The 24,254-nt window shown below is 41.5% G+C and overlaps 2 protein-coding genes across 5 annotated transcripts in view; one reads left to right on the top strand and one right to left on the bottom strand.

Annotated features, from left to right (window-relative positions):
• Positions 1 to 1,910, bottom strand: part of RSF1 (remodeling and spacing factor 1) — a 125,365-nt gene extending 123,455 nt beyond the window's left edge. For all 3 annotated transcript variants that reach the window (XM_036259002.1, XM_036259003.1, XM_036259004.1), the window contains exon 1: positions 1,548 to 1,910. In XM_036259002.1, coding sequence (XP_036114895.1) covers positions 1,548 to 1,734 — 187 coding nt within the window. In that variant the 5' untranslated portion in view covers positions 1,735 to 1,910. The remainder of the gene's footprint in view (positions 1 to 1,547) is intronic.
• Positions 1,911 to 2,172: 262 nt separating this feature from the next.
• Positions 2,173 to 24,254, top strand: part of AAMDC (adipogenesis associated Mth938 domain containing) — a 29,083-nt gene continuing 7,001 nt past the window's right edge. The window contains exons 1-2 of one of the 2 annotated variants that reach the window (XM_036258276.1): positions 2,173 to 2,217; positions 10,611 to 10,760. In XM_036258276.1, coding sequence (XP_036114169.1) covers positions 10,629 to 10,760 — 132 coding nt within the window. In that variant the 5' untranslated portion in view covers positions 2,173 to 2,217; positions 10,611 to 10,628. Of the gene's footprint in view, positions 2,276 to 10,610; positions 10,761 to 24,254 lie in introns of both variants that reach the window. The other variant, XM_036258275.1, reaches the window with a different exon arrangement.

The raw sequence follows: 24,254 nt of genomic DNA, 5'->3' as shown, positions 1-24,254 counted from the left end.
TGGGCAGGTAAGAAGAGATATAGGCCTGCACCATAACTACTGTATTAATTTGTCTCTGGTAACCACAACATCGTTTTCTCTGTAGGTAATATTTTAAAGAACTTCACACTCGGGCCCTTCTTAGCAATGTAAATATACAGTTAACAGAAACTCCATTTCCATGGAGAACTGAAGAGCGAAAAGAAACAGCTATCTTGTACAATACCCAGTCCACTTTGGCCATCGACTACCGAACAAAAAAAAGAAAAGAAAAGACCTACTTGGAAAACGTATCTTCTCCAGCCAAGGGCTGTTCCCAGATAAAGGCAATGATCGGAGTACAACAACAACAACAAAAAAACCTTCTCTGAGGAAAGAAATGTGCCAGAAAAGGAAAGGCATGGATCGAAAATAAATAGGGGGGTGAGTGTAAGCGCTCAGTGTGAGGGCTGGAGGCAGCAGGCGCAGCGCTGAGATGCTCCAGCGAAAAGAACCAGCAGCAGCAGGAAGTTTCAATGGGGCCGGGCAGAGCATGCGCCCTGCACCCGCGCGGTGGCCTTATGTGGAAGGAGCACCACTTGCGAACACCAATAATAGACCAGCGGCACCAGAGAGAAACATGAGCAACAAGCACCTCTTCAACTGTTTCCCCCTCCGTCTGAGCCCCTCCTCCAGCCTACATACTAACCACCCCACCCCACCCCACCCCACCCTGCAAATGGGGAGGCGACTTCTTCTTCCCCTAAGCCTTGCTACCAAGATGAAGGGGGAAGGGACTGGAAAAGTGGGGAGATGCTTTTCTATGGGGGGGGTGGAGAAGAGGGAGAGGAAAACTATGGGGGAGGAGAAATTAACCCTTTACACTCCAAAGTGGAGGTGAACCGACTTAGTCCCTCAAAGCGAGAATGGAGGAGAACCCCCCCACACGGGGGAGGAGCAAATCTCTCTACTTGGAGGAAGGAGTTTTGGGGGTTAAATAGGCCCTCGGGGAGAAGCGGAGAGGGACGAGAGCCCACTCTCTCGGGGGAGTTCCCACTAGAGGGAGGGAGAGCTGAAGTGTCCGCTGGCCCCCGCCCACCCAGGTGGAGGAAGAGAAAGGGGGCGCCCCGAGAAGATGAGCGCAGCCTCCCCCGAGATGGTCTAGAGGATGGTGGGAGGAGGGGAGGGAGAGCAAGGGAGAAGAGGAGGAGAAAAGCGCAAAGCTGGCCGGAACCTGCGCTCCCCTTCCCCCGCCACCGAGAGGGAGACAGGGTGGGGAACCGGCCTCCGCAGCCTGGAGATAGTCTCGGGGGCAGCCGATCAGCACAATGACCCCTCCCCACCCCAAGCCCACACCTAGCCCGCGACGCCCCCACCTCCGCTTGGCGTCTGGCCGAATGGCTCTAGGGGGCCTCCGCCCCGCCTCCCCACTGCCCAAGACCCCCGGGGGCTGGGTAGAGAAAACCTGCCGGGCGGATCTGCACCCTAGGGGAAAGATAGTGCCGCGGAGGCCCGGGGCGTCTGTGAAGGGCTGAAAGAAGAAGCGTGCTAGGGCCGCTTCCCGCCGGGCGTTCGGGCCCCTCGCTTACCTTCTCCGTTGCCGACGTCCCGCGGCGGCGCCTGCAGCACCCGCTCCAGCTCGGGGAACGGCAACTCGGGCAGATCGAGCAGCGGCCCGTAGCGCTCCAAGAAGGAGCACACCACGGCGAAGTTGGGGCACGAACCCGGGCAGCCCGGAGGAGCCATCGCCGCCGCCGCTGCCGCCGCCGCCGCCATTTTGAACTGGAGGATGTAGGAGGAGGCGATGGGGGGGTGGTGGGGAGCTGGAGGTGCCGAGGAATGGCAGGCAGTTTTACAGACGACAGGAGGCGCTAGCTAGTGGACTCCCCGGCGATCCGAGCGTCTCAGGCACGGCGCCGCGATCCCAGAATACAACGGCGGCCGGGAGCAGTCGAGAACCAAGTCAGACGGGGGAAAGAGAGACGCTCTGTGCCTTTCACTTTCCTCCCTCTCCCCGCCCCCTTCCCTCCCTGTCCTTCGCCCCTCCCACTTTGGGTTCGCCACAGCCTCGTGTGACAGGGGGAATGAAAACAAGGGAAGCCGGGCAGGGAGGCGGGCTGGAAGCTAGAGAGGCGGGACTTTTTAGAACCGTGACCAATAGACTCGGAGGGGCGTGGCCTCGGGTGACGACAGGCAAAAGGCTTCTCGGGGCGGGGCGTGTAGGGGGAGGACCCCGGCCAAAGGCCCGAGCGAACCGAGGTGAGAGGTGAAGCACCGAGCGGTTTGAAATCGCTACTACCTGCAGAGAGGGCTTTGCGTGAGTTTGGCGGGGACTCCGAGAACTGTAGGGGGGCCACGAGATGGTGAGGGAAGTTACGGAGAGTGAATCAGAAGCAGAAAAAAGAGAATTAGGGGGAGAAAAGGCTCGACTGTGGGAGAACGTTAGAAAGGGGAAAGGTAAAGAGGGGCCCTTATTTAGGGGTTGGGATGGAACCTGTGTAAGAAATCTGCGGAGGATTGCCGGGCCGGGGGTGGGGGATTGCTGTCTGCTGGGGTACAAGATTCGTGGCTTTGCTTTCGGAAAAACAGGGTCTGAGGGCTCCAGGGGACAAGGGCCTGAAGGAACTGAGCTCTTCGGGGATCACCAGTCTGAGGAGGTGGGGCCCTGTCAGAGCGGAGTCTGGAAGGATCATCCTCTGCAGGAGGACCAGTGTGTGAGAGGACTGGGTTCTGCAGTGGTTGCCAGGGTGTGCGGGAGAAAGGCTCTGTTGAGGCACTAGGGTCTGAGGGGACAGGTTCCGTGGGGGGCCAGCGTCCGAGGGTGGGCTAGGACTCAGTCACTAAGAGGGCAGACCTGATAGGAGATTTAGTGGAAGAGCAAAAAGTTTGATAGAAGGCAGGGTTCCACTTCGTTGGGGGCAGCAGTGAGCATTCTCCCACAAAGAATCTCAGAAAACCATCAATAATGCAAAATGGAATGTACAGCTTCAGATGCCGTGTGCATTATGGTTAGGAGCCTGAGCTTTAGATTTAGACAGACTTGAATCCTAACAGAATTACTTCATAACATTGGGGAAGATTCTTCATTTCTTTGAACTTCTGTAAAATGGGGGTGATTATAATACCTACACCATAGGGCCTAGATAATTTACAGTAAATTGATTAGCACAATGCACTAGCACATTGTAAGTACTTTTTAAAAATAGAGTTCCTAAAATTTAGATTGAATTCAGCTATAATTTATAGAGTTTACCACTCTGAGCCAAAATTTTCAGTGTGCATTTAAAACTTAGTAGTACCTTGCCCTGGCTGGTTTGGTTCAGCGGTTAGAGCCTCCGCCTACAGTCCAGAGAGACCCTGGTTCGGTTCCTGCTAAGGGCATGTATCTCGGTTGCAGTTTGTCCCTGGCCCTGGTTGGGTCCTGCGGGAGGCAGCCACTCAATGTGTCCCTTTCACTTCAATGTTTCTCCCTTTCTTTCCTCCCCACTCTATCTGAATGAATAAAAATAAATTTAAAAATATATATATATCCTCCAGTGAGGATAAAAACAACAACAAAAACGTAGTAGTGCCTACTTCCTAAAAAGAATTTGAAACAAGGTACAATATAACAGTGTAAAATAGGACAATTAATGATTAAGGAAGATAACAAAATTTATAGGCAAATAATTATATTGGAAACAGAAAAAAATGCTTACCACAATTAAACGTTGAATTTTGTTCTGCATTTCTAGGTAAAAAAGGGGGGGCATAATAGTCTGGTTCTCAACCTTCCTAATGCCGTGACTCTTTAATACAGTTTCTCATGTTGTGGTGACCCCCAACCATAAAATTATTTTTGTTGCTACTTCATAACTAATTTTGCTACTGTTATGTCTTAGGTGACCCTGTGAAAGGGTCATTCGACCCCCAAAGGGGTCGTGACCCAGAGGTTGAGAACTGCTGGTCTATATCATTCTGATAATCTAAAGAAAGAATACACATTTATCAAAAGAAAAATTCTATTGTAAGAGGAATTTATTACCTAGAATACTGTTTCCTAATATTCAAACCCATTCTAAAGGAAAAAGAAAATGTTCTTTTGAAACATATCAAATGATTTTGAAAATTCCAGTTTAAGAAATACTGATGTAAGAATGTAAAGCCTATACAATTTAAATGTACTTCATGCCATTGAACTATAAACTTAAAAATAGTTAAAATGGTAATTTTTATGTTATGAATATTTTACCACAATAACTTTTTTTTTAAGTAAAATCTTACTTTAGGAAAATATCTATGGTTGTGAAATATCATTGCAAAAGAGACGTTTTAATTTAATGTATGATAAAATATATTGGTAAAACTCTCAAACTCCTCTTCCTTCCTATTTCTTTGCTTTCAGCTTCTCCAACACTTCACCTCCTGCTCTCCTATGGGGTTATAAAATAACATTCTTAAAAAAAAAAAAAAAGCTTTATACTATAGTTTTCTTTTTGCAGTGCTTACACTGTTGTTCAAAAGGACCGTATGAATAAGTTTAGAGTTTCTTTGTTAATTCAGATTGGCATGGGAACAAAGTCCTTGAGCATCAAAAAATGTATATCCACCCAAAAGGTAAGAGATGTTTTGTTACAAAGCAAGGTTTAGATCATACCTTCAGTAAGTCTTTTCTTGAAAAGAAATTAAGTGACACACACCCATAACACCATCTCTTCTGGCATGGAAGAAATGAGACAACTTCTATCATGAATAGCATAATCTTATATTTAGAAAATACTAAGAAATCCACCAAAACACAGTTAGAACTAATAAACAAGTTAGCAGAATACAAGATAAATACTAAAAAAATCAAGTGTATTATTTATACAATAGCAATAAACAATCCAAAATGAAATAAAAATAATAATTCCATTTACAATCGCATCAAAAAATAAAATATTTAGGAATACATTTTTTAAATACAAGACTTGAAAATTTAAAAATATTGTTAAAGGAAATTAAAGCAGTCTTAATGGAAAGATCCCATATTCATTGTTTGGACGACTTACTTTTGAAAGTAATGGCAATATTTCTGAAATTGATCTACAGGTTCAGCCCCTGGCCAGTTTGACTCAGAGGTTAGAGTGTCAGCCCATGGACTGAAGGGTCTTGGGTTTGATTCCTGGTCAAGGGCACATACCTGAGTTTCAGGGGGTTTTTGTTTTGTTTTGTTTTTATCCTCACCCGACGACATTTTTCCATTTTTGTTCAGGTAGAGTGGGAGGGAGAGAGAGAGAGAGAAACATCGACATGAAAGGGACACATCGAGTGGCTGCCTTCCCCATGACCTCAACCGGGCCCGGGGACAAACTGCAACCGAGGTACGTGCCCTTAGCGGGAACTGAACCTGGGTCTCTCTGGACCGCAGGCTGATGCTCTAACCCCTGAGTCAAACCAGCCAGGACTGAGTTTCAGGTTTGATCCCTGGCCCCTGTGGCTGTTGTGTGGGAGGCAACCAATCGATGTGTCTCTCTCACATTGATGTTTCTCTCTCTCTCCCTCCCTCCTTTCTTTCCACTCGATCTAAAAAAACAATGGAAAAATATCCTTGGGTAAGAATTAACAACAACAACAAAAATTGATCTACATATTCAAAAATTGCAGTAGGCTTTTTGTAGAAATTAACAAGTTAATTCTAATATTAATTTTTTTTTATTTTGTTTTTCCTTTATTGGTTTTAGAGAGAGGGGAAGTGAGAAGGAGAGAGAGATAGAAACATTGATAAGAAAGAATATCAATTGGCCGCCTCCTGCATGCCCCCCATGGGGATCAGGCCCACAACCTGAGCATGTGTCCTGACTGGGAATCAAACCAGCAACCTCTTGGTGCATGGGTAGATGCCCAACCACTAAGCCACACCGGCCGGACTAATATTAATTATTAATGTGGAAATTCAAGGGACCCAAAATATCCTAAGCAGTGTTTTTAAAAACGAACAAAGTTGAAGATCTCACATTTCCTGGTTTCAAAAGTACTGCAAAGCTACAGTAATCAAGACTGTGTAGTACTGTCATAGGATAGCTGCTATGGACAGAATTTCTCCCCAAAGTTCATATGTTAAAGCCCTAAACCCAGTGTTTCTATATTTGGAGACAGAGCCTTAAAGGACAAATGGAGGTAATTAAGGTTAAGTGAAACCATGAGGTCTTAATTCTATAGGACTGGTATCTTTATAAGAAAAGGAAAAGACATCCTGGCCGGTTTTGCTCAGCGGTTAGAGCATAGGCCCTCGGACCAAAGAGTTGCGGGTTTGATTCCCATCAAGGGCACACATCTGGGTTGCAGTTCAGTCCTGGGCCGTGGTCAGCATCGTGTGGGAGGCAACCAATTGATGTGTCTCTTTCACATTGATGTTTCTCTCTCTCCCTTTCACTCTGTTTAAAAATAAATGGAAAAATATCCTTGGGTGAGGATTTAAAAAAAAAATGGAAACGACACCAAGAGTGCTCACGCACAGTACTTATGCACAGAGAAAAGGTCATGAGAGGATAAAGGAAAAAGGAATCCATGTGCAAGCCAGGAAGAGAGGTCTCACCAGAACCATTCCTACTGGGGATCTTACACTTCCTGCCTCTAGACTCTAAGAAAATAAATTTCTTTTGTTTAAGCCACCTAGTCTGTGGTATTTTGTTATAGAATTTCTAGGAGACTAATACAGAAGTCTTTCTCAACATTCATAGCAATTCTTTATATTTTCCTTATACCACTTTTCAAAAATTACCTTGTATTTAAAGAAGTTACCTTTTAAAAAGTACATTATAGTTAATTGCATGTCTTCTCTCCTCTAGTGTAATATTAGCTCTTCAAGAACAGGAATTGTGTCCTATAAATTTGTATCTTCCTCCCCATAGCACCTAAAACTGTGTGTTTGTGTCCTTTGTTATATAATACATTTTAAAAATGGATATTTAGAAGTTGAAGCTGCAAAACTATATTAGTGGTTATTAATGTTAGGCAGAAGTGTCACTTTATTATTGTCTTTATTTGGAGATTTAAGTATGGTTTAAGGAAATGTTTATAGGTGCCAAATTGACAAGGGTTAAACTGTAATAGTTTTGTGTGGACTTGACTGAGCTATAGTACCCAGTTATTCAAATGCTAATCTAGATGTTGTCCTGTAAGGTGTTTTGTAGATGTAGTTAACATCTGCAATCAGTTGACTTTTAAATAAAGGAGATCATCCTCTATATTATTTGTAGGCCATATCCAATCAGTTAAGGCCTTACAAGCAAAACTGAGGTTTCCTTGAGGAAGAAAAAAATAACATCAATACTGCAATGACAACTTCTGCCCCATATTTAGCAGCCAGCTTGCTGTACACATTTTGGACTGGTCCACTCACACAACTGCATAAGCCACTTCCTTGAAATAAATCTCTTAATATATATAATCTACTGAATCTGTTTTTCTAAAGAATCCTGACTGACGCAAGCACCTTTTAGTTATTGTACTGATAAACACCAGAATTTTCATTTGATTCCTTTCTGAAATGTCTGCCTATTGAGATTCTTTATTCATTCAGTCATCGTATAATGATTTTTGTTTAATTCTTTATACATGGTTTCATTTAGTTCTTTGAATATATTTATAATAGCTTCTTTGAAATCTTTGCTAAATCAAACATATGGGAACACTCTGATACACTTTCAATTGATGAGTGTAGGTTACCTTTTTTGTTTTCTTGCATGACTCCAAAATTCTTTTGTTGAAAACTGGACATTTTAGATTATATACTGTAGGAAGTATGGGTCTGATTCCCCCCCCCCCCACCCCCAATCGTGTTGTTCTTAGTTTTTGTTTGTGGTTTAGTCACTTGCCTAGACTGAATCTGTAAATTCTGTCCCCTACCCAATATGCGGCCACTGGAATCTACATTCAGTTTTTTTCCTTGTTTTCATTTTTTTTAAGTTTTTTTAATTGATTTTTTTTTTCCTGTAGGGAGAGAGAGAGAGAAACATTGAAGTGAGGGAGAAACATCAATTGGTTGCCTCCTGCACGCCCCCTACTGAGGATCAAGCCCTCAACCCTGGCATGTGCCCTAACCAGGAATCAAACCAGGATCTCTCAGTTCATGGGATGACGCTCAATCCACAGAGCCACACCAGGCAGGCTCCTTATTTTTATTTTTAAGGCTGAATTTCTAGGGCTCTTTGTTTCTATATGGCTTAGTGTTTAACCAAAGATTAATTAAATGTTGCATCCAGACACCTCAGAACAGTGAGACTTGTACTCTCTACTGATGGATCAGTGTGTGTACTGAGGAGTACATTCAATATTTATGCTTTTTCATATCTTCCCTGGCTTCCTCTTGAGCCTTCTCACTTCTCCACTTTGCATGTGCTCTAGGCTGCATTGACTCAGAATGTTTGCATAACTTGGGCCTACTCTGGTCTTTGATACAGATGCTCACAGCCTTTTGTCCACTTTGGATATGTGGAGAGCTTATCAAGCCCCCTATGGTTGTGTCAACTCTGGGAAATTCCTGTTAAATCCTTCTCTACTCTCCCAATCCATTGCTTGCCCCAAACATGCCCACAATACCAAGGAACCAGAGTTACCTGTCATCCATATTCACTTCTATGATCACGAGTTTAAATCTCAATGCTTAAAATCAAGTGAGCCGCCTCTGACGGTAGCAGCAAGACTGTTGTTTTTCATGTTCTACTCCAACCAAGTTGAACCTCTGTGCCAACAGAATCAATGTGGGGGCATGGGAGTGGTTCTAGGCAAGAACAGCAAAATATCTTATCTGAAATTCAGTGGTTGTCATAAACTAATACTTCTCAGTTATACTATGCATTTAGTATTATTTCTAGTGTCAAGTGATTATTTTTTATAGTTTTGTCCAGCTTTATATTTGCTTTTGGGGAAAAGATTCTCAACCTCCTCACTCCATCATGCTGAAGTAAATCTCTACCTTTTAATTTTATCTCCATAAAAATATCCTGAGAATTCCATCTACAGTCTGAGAAGTAATTATACTATCTAGTTCCCAAGGCTAGATGTTTCAGGATCCCAAGAATAACAATTTACTTTTTAGACCTCTAAAAAATAAGTGACAACCACATAAATGAGAAAGATGCTTCTTAACTCATAGAGGACCAGAGCTAACTATATTTTGTATATAGTATTTAATATAAAACAAGAAATTTACTTTTAAAAAAAATCCGAATGCTGGCATTGTTCAGAAAAATTTAACAAGTTTATTTATTATTATAATAAAGTTAAACTGCTGAAACTTGTTCATTAAAACATTTTGACTTTCATTATTAATGCTTTATGTCCTCACATTTATATTTTTAAAAATTCACACACAAGCCCTAGCCGATTTGGCTTAGCAGTTAGAGCATCAGCTTGTGATCCAGAGAGACCCAGGTTCGGTTCCCACTAAGGGCACATACCTCGGTTGCAGTTTGTCCCGGCCTGGTTGGGTCGTGCGGGAGGCAGCCACTCGATGTGTCCCTTTCATGTCAACGTTTCTCTCTCTCTCTCTCTCTCTCTTCCTATTTCTCCCTTCCACTCTATCTGAACAAAATATGGAAAAATGTCCTCAGAGGAGGATAATAAAATAAAATAAAAATTCACACACAAGTGAAAATGGAAAAACTACCAATACCTGATTTCTGTCCCCCATTTTCCACTTGCAGTCATATACTAGATGTATTTTGACCCTATGGGGAAAATAATATCTAATGTTCAGAACTTCCAATAACAGGAAAAAGATAAAGTTTTTTAAAAGAATGAAATGTTTCCCATCAGTGGATTCTTAAGCACATTCTCCACGTACACAGAGGGCTAGCTGGATATCTTTTGGCATAATTGTTACACGTTTGGTGTGGATAGCACACAGGTTAGTGTCTTCAAAAAAGGCCAACCACATAGGCCTCACTTGCCTCTTGCAACGCACCAACAGCTGCACTCTGGAAGCGCTGATCTGTTTTGAGGTTCTGAGCAATTTCTCACAGCAGACGCTGGAAGGGAAGTTTGAGAATCAGAAGTTCAGTGGACTTCTCTGATAACATCTAATTTCATGGAGTGCCATGGAAACAGGCCTGTAACGGTGAGGTTACTTCTCCCCTCCAGTAGAGGGCAGACTCTTGTGAACAGCCTTGGTAGCCAGTAGCTTCTTCAGTGGAATTTGCGGGCAGTCTGCTTTGTACAAGTCATGGTATAGAGCAGCGATTTTCAACCTTTTTCATCTCATGGCACACATAAACTAATTACTAAAATTCTGTGGCGTACTAAAAGAATATTATATTGTTTGCCAATCTGACAAAAAAATATAGTTACAATTTTGGTTCATTCACCCCAGACAGCTATTGTTATGTTGTCTGTTGTCATTATTTAATTTGAAAGCCTAAGGAAAAAGAGGTCAGTGCTCCTAACTAAATAGTAAGGTATTGCATGTTTAAAAAATTCTCGCAGCATACCAGTGTGCTGCGGCACACCAGTTGAAAATCGCTGGTATAGAGACCTCCTTTTCTCCCTTGTCCTTTCCCTAGAGCTCTGTGAGCTGGAGGCGGTGCTGGCATTAGAGAGTGGTGGCCTATAGTATTATATTTTTATATAGTATACCCTCTGTATTTTGGAGATATAACTGATTTGGTGTTGTTGTTGTTTTTAATTTTCAGATTTCAGTTAAGTTACTTATGTCTTCCCCTGAAATTGCTTCCCTTTCATGGGGGCAAATGAAAGTACAAGGCTCTACTAAAACCTATAAGGACTGCAAAGTGTGGCCCGGGGGAAGTCGGGCTTGGGATTGGAGAGAAACAGGAACTGAGGTAAGCTATTATGTTTGGTGACTGCATAAGGCTGACCAAGTGATTTCCAACATTGTAAGCTATAATGACCAAGTGCAAACTCACTCACTCTCTCTCTCTCTCTCTTTTTCTCACCCTTCCTCCCTCTCCTTGAGATATAATTCAAGTATGCAATTCAATGGAGTTTTTATTATCATAAACTTATGCAACAGTTGCCACTACTAATTCCAGAATATACTATCACCCCAAAAGGAAACCCCATAACCATTTGTAGTCACTGCCTATTCTTCCCCTCCCCCAACTCCTGGCAGCTACTAATCACTTTCTGTTGCTATAGATGTGTCTATTCTAGACATTCCACATAAACAGAATTATTCACTTCTCCTAGGTATATACCTAGGATTGGAAATGCTGGGACCTATGGACACTCTTAATGTTTAACCTTTCGAGGAACTGCCAGACTGTTTTCCAAAGCAGCTGCACCATTTTACATTTTAGATTTTAGGAATGTACGATGTTTTCAATTTTTCTAAATCTTTCCACATTAACACTTACTATTTATTATTTGGTTTTTACTATACCCTTATAGTGGGTGTAAAATGTTACCTCACCGTGGTTTGAATTTGCATTCCCCTTGCATGGCACTTCCTCCAATATTCTCAGTGTACAATGCCCAAGGTAGAATCTCTGTTCCATTGTGAACATAATGATATGTTTTATTGTATTCCACAGTCTCTGAGTCTCTGTTCATTGCCTTTGTTCTTTTTTCTTTCCTTTTTCTCAGATTAGATCATTTCAATTGACCTGTTTTTCAGATTTGCTGATTCTTACTTGCTGTTGAGCCCCTTTAGTGAAATTTTTATTTTAGTTATTGTACTTTTCAACTCCAGCATTTTTATTTGGTCCTTTAAAATAATGTATATCTCTTTATTGATATTCTTTATTTGGTAAGATGCTGTTCTCATACTTTCCTTTAGTTCTTTGGGTATGGTTTTGTTGTTGTTGTTGTTGTTTTATCCTTAGCTGAGGACATTTTTGCATTTATCTTCAGATAGAGTGGGAGAGGGGGGGGGGGGAGAGAGAAACATCTATGTGAGAGGGACGCATTGACTGGTTGCCACCCACATGACCCCAACCAGGGTGGGGACAAACTGCAACCAAGGTACTGCCCTTAGCGGGAACTGAACCCAGGTCTCTCTGGACCGAAGGCTGACGCTCTAACCGCTAAGCCAAGCCAGCCAAGGGATGGGTATGGTTTTTGAAACAATAATTGGACTAAGGTTTTCTTACATTCCTGGGATCAATAGGTGTTTCTTTCTTTTTTTTTTTTTTCCAGTTTGGGGTATGCAGTCAACACTCAGCCAGGTAGTTTAAAGCTCTGCTGCTTCTTGCTTATGCAGAGTCTCAAGGTTAGCCAGAGTTGTGACCTTATAGCCTTCTTACATCATTTCTGAGGATGTGCACAACCTTGGACATACAGATGGCCTTTTCAAAACCGAATTTATGTCAGATCTTTTCTTTTTTTTTTTTTTTTAATCCTCATCCGAGGACATTTTTCCATTTTTTGTACAGACAGTGTGGGAGGAAGAGAGAGAAAGAGAGAGAGAGGGAAACATCGATGTGAAAGGGACACATCGAGTGGCTGCCACCCACACGACCAACCAGGGCCGGGGACAAACTGCAACCGAGGTACATGCCCTTAGCGGGAACCGAACCCGGGTCTCTCCGGACCTCTGAGCCAAACCAGCCAGGGCTATGTCAGATCTTTTCAAAGCCCTTATGGACATCTCATTTCCCAGTGTTTTGTTTTGGTTTGGGTTTTTTTTAATTTGTTGGTTAACCACTTGTTTTCCCTGACTGTTTTTCACAAACTTTTCTGGGGGGAAAAAAAGGCAATTTGCAATGATGAGCTCCAAATGAGATAAAATAAAAACAGCCTGTGAGTGGGGTCTTCCAGGGTACCACCAGAGAGGTCAAATAATGACAGTTCTCTGGGAATGGAGATTTGAAGATTTAACCCATTATTCCATCATTATGTGACTGCCAGTCTGTTGCTTTTCACTGAGATTGCAAGTTGTTGCTTTTCAAGGCTACCACAGCATTGAGGATGGGGTAGATAGGAATAAGGCATGTTAAAACTTCACAAAGTCCACTTTTTGGCCTTTTTTCATCAATAAACATGCCCTGAATTGCTGGAAAGCTTTGTTAATCTACAGATACAGAAAAAGTTTATTTCATTATTATTTTTAAAAAATTTTTTAAATTGATTTTAGAGAGAGAGGAAGGGAGAGGGAGAGAGAGATAGAAACATCTATGAGAGAGAACATCGATTGGCCACCTCCTGCAGGCCCCGCACTGGGGATCAGGCCCACAACCTGGGCATGTGCCCTGACCGGGAATCTAACCTGTGACCTCTTGGTGCATGGGTCAATGCTCAAACACTGAGCCATACCAGCCAGGCAAAAGTTTATTTTATTTTTGACGAATTCTCATTGATTTATAGAGAAGATGATTTACAGAAGTTCTTAATAAACATTTTTACTGACATTATTCAGAAGTAACTATTTCAGATTCATACTTTCCCAGTGGTGTGCTAGATGTGGCTTTCTCTGACTCATTGAGGGCTAATTCATAATTTTTCAGGAATTTTATAAACCACTTTTTAGAAGCAGCCATTATTAAAAATTAAATTATATAAACTTACTTAAATAAAGCATTTAAAACATAGGTAATACATACTTAACTACTTCCTAATTGTTTTACTATATTCTATGCTCTTCAAGTTATTTACATTTATTGTTATTTGTATATTGAAGATACTATATTACATGTGCTACTGTACATGTCTTACTAACTCTACATTCAGTGATGTCACATTGGTATCAGCCATGATGGGAGTATTTATACCACAGAAATTGGAAAACACTTAACATATTGGGTGGTTTTGTTTTTGTCATTGGAGCTATATGGCTTTAAAAAAATTTATGACTGCCCTGCCAGGGTGACTCAGTTGGTTGAGCATTGTCCTGTGCACCAAAAGGTTGCTGGTTTGATTCTCTGTCAGGGTACATACCTGGGTTGTGGTTTTGATCCCCCATCAGGTGTGTATAGAAGGCGATCAGTCAATGTTTCTCACATTGATGTTTCTTGTTGTCACACTTCCTCTCACTAAGCATGTCCTTGGGTGAGAATTTAAAAAACTTATGACTTAAAAACATTATTATTAAACATAATAAGTTCAGCCCAGCTGGTGTGACTCAGTGGTTGAGTGTTGGCCCCTGCACCAAGAAGTCGTCGGTTCGATTCCCAGTCAGGACACATGCCCAGGTTGTGGGCCTGATCCCCAGTGCGGGGCATGCAGGAGGTGGCCAATCAATGTTCTCTCTCATAGATGTTTCTATCTCTCTCTACCTCTCCCTTCCTCTCTCTCTAAAAATCAATAAAGAAAAAAAATTAAAAACATAGTAAGTTCAATTTATTACAAAGTATAAAGAATAATACGCCCATGTACCCACAGGCTTATTATTTTTAAGATTAAAAATAAAATCTTAGAAATACAGTTGGATTGCTTTCCCTTTTCCTTCCTCCTTTGTAAGTATCCTGAATTTCCTTTATACTTTAAAAATATCTGTATGTATCCACAACAGTATTTTTTTCAGAGGGAGAGAGAGATAGAGGGAGAGGGAGAGGAAAAAAAATCAACTTGTTGTTCCACTTATTTATTCATTCATTGGTTGATTCTTGTATGTGCCTTTACCTGCAACCTTGGCGTTTCAGGACAATGCTCTACCCAACTGAGCTACCCAGCCAGGGCCTCCACAACAGTATTTTGCATTGTTCTTCATGTTCAAATTTTTATATTAATGGTAACATCTATTGTCCACTTTGCTGGGTTCTTTTGTTTGTTTATTTCAAAGTTTTAATATACTTTTATTTCAATTTTTTTTGGAAGTTATACATTCCACAGTAAGTCCTCACTCAACGTTGTCGATAGGTTCTGTGACTTTAAGTAAAACAGTGTGTAACAAAATCAATTTTACCGTAGGCTAATTGATATAAATAAGTGTTAAGTTCCTACAGTACCTCATTAACATTATAAAAATGATGTTATTTGAGGACCAGCTATATTTCTATTTGTTTAGTGGTTATCTTTAAAATTATATTATGTTGAGCCACATAAAATTGACATTTTCGTTGGTCAATATTTTGTAGGTAAGAGTTGAATATCAACAATTTTATGTAGTTGATCCTAATATAATCTTAACAGAGTCTAAAATTATTTTTATCTTCACCTCAGAACACTTTTCTCTCATCACTTCCCTTCCTTCTTATATGTTATTGTAATCCAATGACTTAGTTTCTTCAAAAGTATATATTTTCTTATATTATTTACTTTATTAATATATTTTGTTTTTTAATTATTACAATCAGTGTTTGCTTATATTTATTTATCTACATGTATACCAGTTTCCTAGGTTATCATTCTTTCTTGCAATTTAGATCTTTGGGGATCAATTTCTGTCTTTCTTTTTTTAAATTAGTATTTTTTACAAGTTCCTTAGTGAGGATCTTTTGGTGAACTCTCAGTTTTTGTCTGTCTGAAAAGGTCCTCATTTATTTATTCTAATTTTTATTGGTGTTCTATGTTAACAATAGTTTTTCTAGCACTCTATCAGTGGGAATTTTCAGTGGTCAGACTTTGTCTTTCTTGACATTTGTCTTGACAAAGATTTATATTTGCTTACCCTTGGCATTCTACATTACTCTCAATTTGGGACTATAAGATGATTTCTTGACTGGGAGCTTCCCAGACCAGCCTGATAGTATATATTTGAACCCCAAACTGACATGCAGGCAGGTTTGTGATTATAAATTCTTAGGACATTACCCCCCACCAACCAGGCTGAAGCAGACAGGTTTCTTCATCTTTTCTCTTTCCACTGAGTGATTTTATTTTTGTTTTTTTCGGTCAGTCCTTTCACTGAAGATGGGTTTAAGAAGGGTACTTTGTATAATTGGGAGGGGTGTCAATTGTTCCAAAGTCCCACCTTGTGCAAGCCTTATTTCCAAGTCTTGAGTGGCAAATGCCCTCAGTGTTACTTCAGTATCAGTTCACCATTCTGATTTTAAACTCTCTCTTTCTTTTGGACTCTGGGAATTTCTCTTTCCTTTTTGCAAGCTCAACTATGCATTGGAAGGGACTATTTTTATCTAGCATTTGTAGGCATTTTGTTTAAGGAAACTAATCTATCACATTGGTCTGCATAACAAACAGTCATGCCTACTTAATCAGGCCTACATAAAAAGAGAATCCCAAAACAAACTCTCTGTTTATGCCTTATACACTGCATGTATTAATTGTTTTGATCCAGACACCTAGTTGCTTGTTAGCTACCAACCTGGATCTTAATGGAAGGAATACAATGGATTGGCAAAAGAAATGTTAGGGCACTGAAATACAGAAGGAACAAAATGAGATAAAACTAAAGAATAAAAAGCCAAGGCAACCCACTTGGGTCCCCTCCCCACTGTGGGGAGTCTGTCTATTTTTCAAATAAACTTTCCTGTTCAGGTTCAATTCTGGTCAAGGCACATAACCAGTCAGGGTGCATATGGGAAGCAACCAATCAATGTTTCTCTCTCTCTCGCTTCCTCTCTCTCTCTAAAAAAAAAAGAAGAAGAAGAAGCCATAATACTTATAAACCAAATGACCCTGCTGGATTATTTTAGATTGACCCTGTTGGATTATTGCAAGAATATAGTTGACAGAGTATCTGCAGAGCTGAGTTTACATTTTATTCAGTGGACAAAGCATAGCCACTTTAGATACTTATATAGAAGATTGATGTGTCTGACAAAGATTATCCAGACTATGGGTTTAAGATATATTGAAGTACCAACTTATGAGTTTGCCACATTGGAGTAATATTTTTCTTCACAAACGGATTTAACACTATATATTGTAGTTTTCCTATATACGATGGTACTATTAATATTACCATTAAGCTTATTTTTTTATTTAAGCACAGAGAAATATGTAACTTGGGCAGACACAGAGTTAGAAAAATGTGGTATCAAATAATAAACCTAGGTCAGATTCCAACTTTTTTCCCCATTCCTTCTAACAACATCACGATTCCTCTTATAAACTTTAAGATTGAAACTTACAAAATTGGCCCTGGCTGGATAGCTCAGTTGGTTAGAACATCCTTCTGATATGCCAAAGTTGTGAGTTTGATCTCTGGTCAGGGCACATACAAGAAGCAACCATCCCTGGCCAATTTGGCTCAGAGGTTGAGCGTCGGCCTGAGGACCAGAGAGTCCTGGGTTCGGTTCCCGCTAGGGGCACGAACCACCACCAAAAAAAAAAAGAAGCAGCAGCAACCAATGCACCCGGCCTGTGTGGCTCAATGGTTGAGCATTGACCCATGCACCAGGAGGTTGCTGGTTTGATTCCTGATCAGGGCACACGCCCAGGTTGTGGGCCAAATCCCCAGTGGGAGGCATGCAGGAGGTGCCCAATCGATGTTCTCTTTAATCAATGTTTCTATTTCTTTCTCTCTCTCCCTTGCTCTCTCTCTAAAAATCAATAACGAAAAAAAATTTTTTTTAAAGAAGCAACCAATGAATGTGTAGATAAGTGGAACAAGAAATCAATGTCTCTCTTTCTCTCCCTCCATTTCTAAAAATCAATAAAAAATGTTTTAAAAATTAAAACTTACAAAACTGTTAAGGTGCCATTGATGATAATAGGAAAATTGGCAAAGGTTGCCATAAATTTAGTTTTTATCTTGTTAAGTTTCATTTGTCAGCAGAATACACAAGACGGGTGTTCTAGAACTGGGAGGGATAAGAACTAGGAAAAACTGAGGCGTTGATCTAGAACACAGATGAGTTCTAGATCAACACAGGCAAAAGGACATGGAATCAAAGCTATTAAGCCTCAGAGAACTCATCTATAAAATGGAGTGATAATACCTACCTCATAGAGTTGATGTAAGGATTAATGTACTGTGCTAGATGTGATGTAGGCACTCAATAAATGAAGCTGTTATTGTTAAGTTAGTAGTAGGAAATGAGACAACAAATTTGAAAACTACTAAGAAGGTGATATTGACAGGATCCGGTGATTTATTAGATTTAGCAGGTGAGAGAATTCTAGCATGGATAAATGGGTGGTGCCATTCACTGAAATTGGGTATATCAGAGGAAAAACAAATGTGTTTATGTTTGGGGCAGAGGTTGAGTAGAGAAAATGATTAATTCTTTTGAAATGTGTTAAGTTTAAAGTTATATGAAGGCATCTAGATAGAGATATCTAATAGATTTCTAGATTCATAGGTCTTGGAACTGTCACACTTTAGCTGGGTAACATTAAACAACTTATTTAGCTTCTCTGTGCCTCAGTTTAATCATCTATAAAAAGAGAATAATAATGTCTGTTTGTTGTAAGTTGATGTAAAAGTTATACATGGGTTGGGATGAATTAATTTCAAAAATGTATACAACTTGCTTTGCTCATGCAAATTTATTCTTTCTTTCTCTCAACCAGTATTTCTCAGTGTGATTCATGGATCTCTTACATCAGATTCACCTAAAGTACTTGTTTAAAATGCATGTTTTGTATCTCCCTCACATTCCCACCTACTAAGTGAGAATTCACCTGGAAGTGGGGCTGGGAAAATGATGTACTTCATGGGCTTGCTTTGAATACTAAATGTGTTCATCTTTGAAAGCATCTGTCAGTGGATTGAGCTTTGTCCCTTGTACTGAGAGGTCCCAGTTCAATTCCTGGCCTGTGGGCTCAATCCTTGATGGGGGGCATGCAGGAGGCAGCCGATCAATGTTCTACTCTCACATCAACATTTCTATCTCTCTCTCCTTTCCTCTGTCTCTAAAAAAAAAGAAAAATTCAATAAAAACATATTTTAAAATAAAGCATCTATCACAGTGCCTGTCACACAGTAGATACTTGATTGATTTTCTTCTCTTCTTGAGTTCCCTAGCACAATGTCTAACATAATAATGCTCAAGACTGTTAGTTTCTCCCAGTATTACTGTAGAAATTATAAAATTGCTTCTCTGATTACTATTAAACAGACTGAATTACTTCTTTAAAAAGAGTCTTAGAGAAGCCACGGGCTTCAGTGCAGACATGGCCAAGTCCAAGAACCACAACACACCACACCTCACCAAACCAAACCAGTCCTGAAAATGGCACAGAAACTGCATCGAGATACAGATCTCTCAAAGGGCTGGACCACAAGTCCCTGAGGAACACACACTTTGCCAAGAAACACAACAAGAAGGGCCTGAAGAAGATGCAGGCCAACACCAAGGCCATGAGTGTACATGCCAAGGCTATCAAGGCCCTAGTAAAGCCCAAGGAGGTCAAGCTCAAGATCCCAAAGTGTGGCAACTGCAAGCTCAATCTACTTGCCTACATCGCTCACCCCAAGCTTGGGAAATGAGATCATTCCTGCATCGCCCAGGGGCTATGGCTCAAACCAAGGCCCAGGCTGTGGCTGCAGCCTAGTCTCAGGCCCCCAAAGGTTCCCAGGTCCCCACAAAGGCTCCAGAGTAGAGACCTCTGTCTGCCAAAGTGAAGAAGGAAGGACTGGTATGACTTCTGGGCTGCAGTCTGCACGGTGCTGGTGTCTTCCTGTGCTATTGGTACCAATAAACCTGAGGCAGGATCTGCCAGTCAAAAAAAAAAAAGAGTCTGCCCTGGCCAGTTTGGCTCAGTGGTTAGAGCGTCGGCCTGCAGTCCAGAAAGACCCCGGTTCGGTTCTCGCTAAGGGCATGTACCTCGGTTGCAGTTTGTCCCCGGCCCTGGTTGGGTCATGTGGGTGGCAACCACTCTATGTGTCCCTTTCACGTCGATGTTTCTCTCTCTCTCTCTCTCTCTCTCTCCCACTCTATCTGAACAAAAAATGGAAAAATGTCCGCGGGTGAGGATAAAAGAAAAAAAAAAAGAGTTTTATACATGAAACACTCTGATTTGTAGATCAGTTCTGCTTAATACTCAATCCTCGAGGGAAAGAAGTGCTCGAGAGTGTTTAAGGGCGTTCTTATTACTTAGAACTACTACATTTGTTTATGCCATCAACTGATGAAGATATCATCTCTCGTTTCTTATGCTCTAAATACAGAGTAGTATTGTTCAGCTATTCTTTTTTAGTGACAGTAGTCTTCCAGCACTTTATCAGTGGGGATTCTCAGTGGTCTTAGTGACACACACTAGTAATCATTGATTGTCATGGTTGTGGATCCAGCTGGGGCAGCTCTACTTCAAGCTGAAGTTGGTGGGGGGGGGGGGGGCCTCTGCTCTCCATGTTTCTAATCCTCCTTGAACCAACAGGCTAGCCAGGATCTGTTCTTCTCGTGGCTGTATCTGAAGCTCAAGCATAAGCCTCACTGAGCAAGCACATTTCAAGCTTTGCTCACACCAGGTTCGCCAACATCAGTGGGGCATAGAAGTGTATTCTGCCCATGGTAAGAGGGCAAGAGGAGTGAATATTTGCTGAACAATAATCTAAACTATCATAATGGTCAGTTGCATGTTGGACATCTGCATATGACTTGTTCCATGGACAACTTAAACTCAACATATCCAAAGCTGACTTGATTTCCTTTTCCTTACCTCCCCAGCCCCAGATATCCAGGTACTTTCTTGTGTTCCCTATCTCCATTAATGGTACCACTATCCACACAGTCAGTCAATTAAAAGGGAAATAGCAGAGACAATTTTTATTTCTCCATTTTTCTCCCCCACCACATTTAAGAAAGTACAACTTGTTGATTTCACCTCAGTAAAGTCTTTCAAATTTACACCCTCCTGCTGCTTCAATTCTCTCACCTGGACTATGGCATTGATCTCCTACCTGGTCTTCCTGCCTCTTATTCTACCTTTTTCATGTCTCCCTTCTCTTATAATCTCTCTTTTTTTTTATCCTCACCCGAGGACTTTTTTTTTTTTTTTGCATTTATCTTCAGATAGAGCAGGAGGGAGAGGGAGGGAGGGAGGGAGGGAGGGAGGGAGGAAGGGAGAGAGAGAGAGAGAGAGAGAGAGAGAGAGAGAGAGAGAGAGAGAGAAACATCGAGTGGTGGCCACCCACACAACCTCATCCGGGGCCAGGACAAACTACAACCGAGATACGTGCCCTTAGCAGGAACCATACCTGGGACTCTCTGGTCCACAGGCCTACACGAACCGCTGAGCCAAATTGGCCAGGGCTTCTTTTCTTTTTTTTTTAATGGTTTTATTGATTTTGATTTTTTAGAGAGAAAGGAAGGGAGAGAGAAACATCAGTGTGAGAGAGAACCAGATTAGCTGCCTCCTGCACACCCCCTACTGGGGATTGAGCCTGCAACCCGGGCATGTGTCCTGACCGGGAATCAAACCAGGACCTCCCAGTCCATGGGAGGATGCTCATTCCACTGAGCACACTGGCTGGGCCCTACTGTTATAATATCTAAAAGATAAAGTTGGCCATGTCTCTGCTCTGCATAGAAAACCTCAACAGTGCCCTGGCCGGTTTGACTCAGCGGTTAGAGCGTTGGCCTGAGGTCCAGAGAGACCCAGGTTTGGTTCCTGCTAAGGGCACGTACCTCGGTTGCAGTTTGTCCCCGGCCCTGGTTGGGGGCGTGGGGGAGGCAGCCACTCCATGTGTCCCTTTTACATCAATGTTTCTCTCTCTCTCTCCCTCCCACTCTCTCTGAACAAAAAATGGAAAAATATCCTGTGATGAGGATTAAAAAAAAAAAAAAAGAAAACCTCAACAGCTTTTCATAGACTCCAAAATAAAATAGGATAGTGTTCAAGGCCCCCCTTTTTTTTATGATACAGTTCCAAATTATCCTTTCATTCTCATCTCCTATATTTCATGAAATGCATCAGAGAAAGAGAGAGAAACATCGATTTGTTGTTCCATTTATTTATGCATTCATTGATTGATTCTGTTGTATGCGCCCTGACCAGAGATTGAACTTGCAACCTTGGCAAATGGGGACAACGCTCTAACCAGCTGAGCTACCTGACCAAGATCTGTTTTTAATAACTTGATAATTTCATTGTATCAAATCTGTTTCCTTTGTAATCCTACATATTTTATTTTAAGTTTTTAAAAACTTCATTCTGAGAAGCTCTACCAGGTTGATTGCCAGAGTGGCCTGTGACACAAAAAACTGATTTCTGCACCAGTAGAGGCAGGAAGATCATTTAAGAGGCTGTTAATTCCAGCAAGTGATAAAAGAGAATGTGACTTGGGCATTGTTCACAGGGACAGATTCCAGAGATCCTTTAACCTTCACTCGCAGAATCTGCTTTTATCAGCAACACAACCAGATAACAGCATTGCTACTAACCATTTATGCTCACTTCATTTTGGCAGGAGGAACTGCTTCCTTGAAAGTGTAATTTAGGAATGTTTTCTTTTCAAATTTGATATAATATAGGGGGAAATATCCAAGCCATATAGGATGCCACTCTATTGTTTATCTGGCATAATAGGTATTACCTGGACATTTTCCCACAATTAATAGCTTTCCACCAAGAAAACACAATAAGCTTTTACAGCCTTACATCCTGTGATGTAAAGCCTCTTTAAAAAGAGGAACAGAATCAGACAGTAAGGGAAGAGAGCCTGAGGGATTAGAAGAAGCAGAGGATGAGCTGGTGGCAGGTTGAGGACGCCTCAGTAACAGGCTTCTGCACAAGGCTCTGAGTAATCACCCACCAACGCCTGGATCCACAGGCTGCTGCAGTTAGCGTTCACTGCTCTGCTCGTGACACCCCGGGCCTGCAGTACAGCACACAGCAGCCCAACTCGTCACTTGAGTTCCGCTGATTGGCAACTCGGACAGGCTGCTGCTGTCTCATCTCTGAATGTCCAGATGATTATGGTTTTGAACTCTCTTGACCTTTCAATCCTCCCCACCCCCTACCCCCAGCTGTCACCTTGTTTTCTTATACTAGAATGTGAACTGTTAGAGGTTGGGCATCATGGTGCTTCTCAAAGTAGGTGCTGTTCTTTGTTAAATGAAGGAATCATTCAATAATTGAGGTAAATGCATTTACTTAAGGAAGGTGAAGCTCTCCAACCCTAATTTGTAATTTTATTAAGTATTTACCTTGGTCATACCTCCAGAAAAAAATGTTAGGTTTTTCATATCATCACTCTCAGCACAGGATTGTGCTAGGATTTATCAGAGAGCTATGGGAAACGGGCATATAATCCCATCTTCTTACATTCTTTAAGGACCAGTTGTTGTAATCAATAATATTGTAATCAGAAACAATATCCTGCCCGGCCGGTATTGCTCAGTGGTTGAGTGTCGACCCATGTACCAAGAGGTCACCGGTTCAATTCCCAGTCAGGCACATGCCCAGGTTGTGGGCCAAATCTCCAGTGGGGGGCATGCAGGAGGTGGCCAATCAATGTTCTCTCTCATCGATATTTCTATCCCTCTCTTTGTCTCCCTTCCTCTCTCTCTAAAAATCAGTAAAGAAAAAAAAAGAAACAATATCCCCTTTTTTGTTTTGCTTTTTAAAAATTCATGAACCACCCTGGCCGGTTTGGCTCAGTGGTTAGAGTGTCGGCCTGGGGTCCAGAGAGACCCAGGTTTGGTTCCCGCTAAGGGCACGTACCTCGGTTGCAGTTTGTTTCAACCCTGGTTGGGTCGTGTGGGTGGCAGCCGCTCAATGTGTCCCTTTCATGTTGATGTTTCTCTCTCTCTCCCTTCCTCTCTCTCCCTCCCGCTCTGTCTGAACAAAAAATGGGAAAATGTCCTCAGGTGCAGGTAAAAAAAATTTTTTTAATTCATGAACCTAACTAACTTTATAGAACGAGAATCCAATCTCTCCTAATCTCTTGTGATCTGTGTGGAGAAATGGGAAAACTGGAGGCAGAGATGCTGTTCAGAGACACCTGGGCACTAGCTCTGTGGCCTCTCTGAAGATGAGGATGGTTCCTTGCTGCTGATCAGTTTGGTTCACTCTTTGACATGCAGGCTTTCCAAGTTAGAACACTCTTTGATATTCCCTAAACATGAGCTCATACAGTCTTAGTGTACATTCCTTAGGAAGGTGCTGATGAGGTAAGCCTGAATATAAAGAGAGAAGCTGGCCTTGTTATCAGCCCTGGGGCACTCGCTGACTAAGTGAAGACTGTCAGCAGCAGTTGCACACCCACAGGGAATCCAGACGTGCAGAAAGCCAGCAGAGACACACTGCCTCTGCTCCTGCTCTCCGGCCACCTCACCTGCCTTCTGTCAAGTTTTGTTTCTTTGCCTAAGTAAATCAGGAAGTATATGCTCTCTTCCTGCTTTATTTTTTATTTTATTTATTTACTTTAAAGTTTCCTGTTTATTTTGAAATAATTTTAGACTTACAGAAAAGTTACAAGAATAATATAAAGAATTCTCATTTTTACTCAGATCCAAATGTTAACACTTTATCATATTTTATCATCCTCTCCATCACTATATATTATTTTTTTGAACTGTTGCAGATAT

The sequence above is a fragment of the Molossus molossus genome, unplaced genomic scaffold, assembly GCF_014108415.1.
Source record: "Molossus molossus isolate mMolMol1 unplaced genomic scaffold, mMolMol1.p scaffold_m16_p_13, whole genome shotgun sequence".
Lineage (NCBI taxonomy): Eukaryota > Metazoa > Chordata > Mammalia > Chiroptera > Molossidae > Molossus > Molossus molossus.
Note: the sequence above shows the minus strand (reverse complement) of the source record. Positions and strands in the feature narration are given on the sequence as shown.